Source organism: Myotis brandtii, unplaced genomic scaffold, assembly GCF_000412655.1.
Source record: "Myotis brandtii unplaced genomic scaffold, ASM41265v1 scaffold114, whole genome shotgun sequence".
Classification (NCBI taxonomy): domain Eukaryota; kingdom Metazoa; phylum Chordata; class Mammalia; order Chiroptera; family Vespertilionidae; genus Myotis; species Myotis brandtii.
Genome location: NW_005353927.1, coordinates 168,476 through 168,811, shown reverse-complemented (window position 1 = coordinate 168,811; position 336 = coordinate 168,476). Strand labels below are relative to the sequence as shown.

The 336-nt window shown below is 71.4% G+C and overlaps 1 protein-coding gene across 1 annotated transcript in view; it reads left to right on the top strand.

Annotated features, from left to right (window-relative positions):
* PNMAL2 (paraneoplastic Ma antigen family-like 2) overlaps positions 1 to 335 on the top strand; it is a gene marked incomplete at both ends in the record, with an annotated part of 975 nt that extends 640 nt beyond the window's left edge. The window contains one exon of the mRNA XM_005857850.1: positions 2 to 335. Within this exon, the coding sequence (XP_005857912.1) occupies positions 2 to 335 (334 nt within the window). The remainder of the gene's footprint in view (position 1) is intronic.
* Between the last annotated feature and the right edge of the window lies 1 nt (position 336).

The window sequence follows — 336 nt, the reverse complement described above, 5'->3', positions numbered from 1 at the left end:
ACGCCCTGGTCCTGAGGAAGGCCAAGGACGACGGGAACCTCCTGGAATGCATCTCCACCCTGGCCGAGCCGGGGCCCCTCCCCCGGGGGCCCTTCCTCCTCGGGGGCTGGGGCGACGAGGAGGAAGGCGAGGTGGGCCTCCTGGAGCTGGTGGCGCTCCTGGCCGCCCAGGACATGGCCGAGGGGATGAAGGAAGGGAAGGAAGGGGCCGGGGAAGGTGGGAAGTGTAGATACCACAAGGGCGGCCTCGGGGAGCTCCTGGCGCTCCTGGCGGCGCGTGAGGACCGGGAGTCGGAGGAGTCGGAGTCGGAGGGGACTTCGGAGGGCGGCTCGGAGG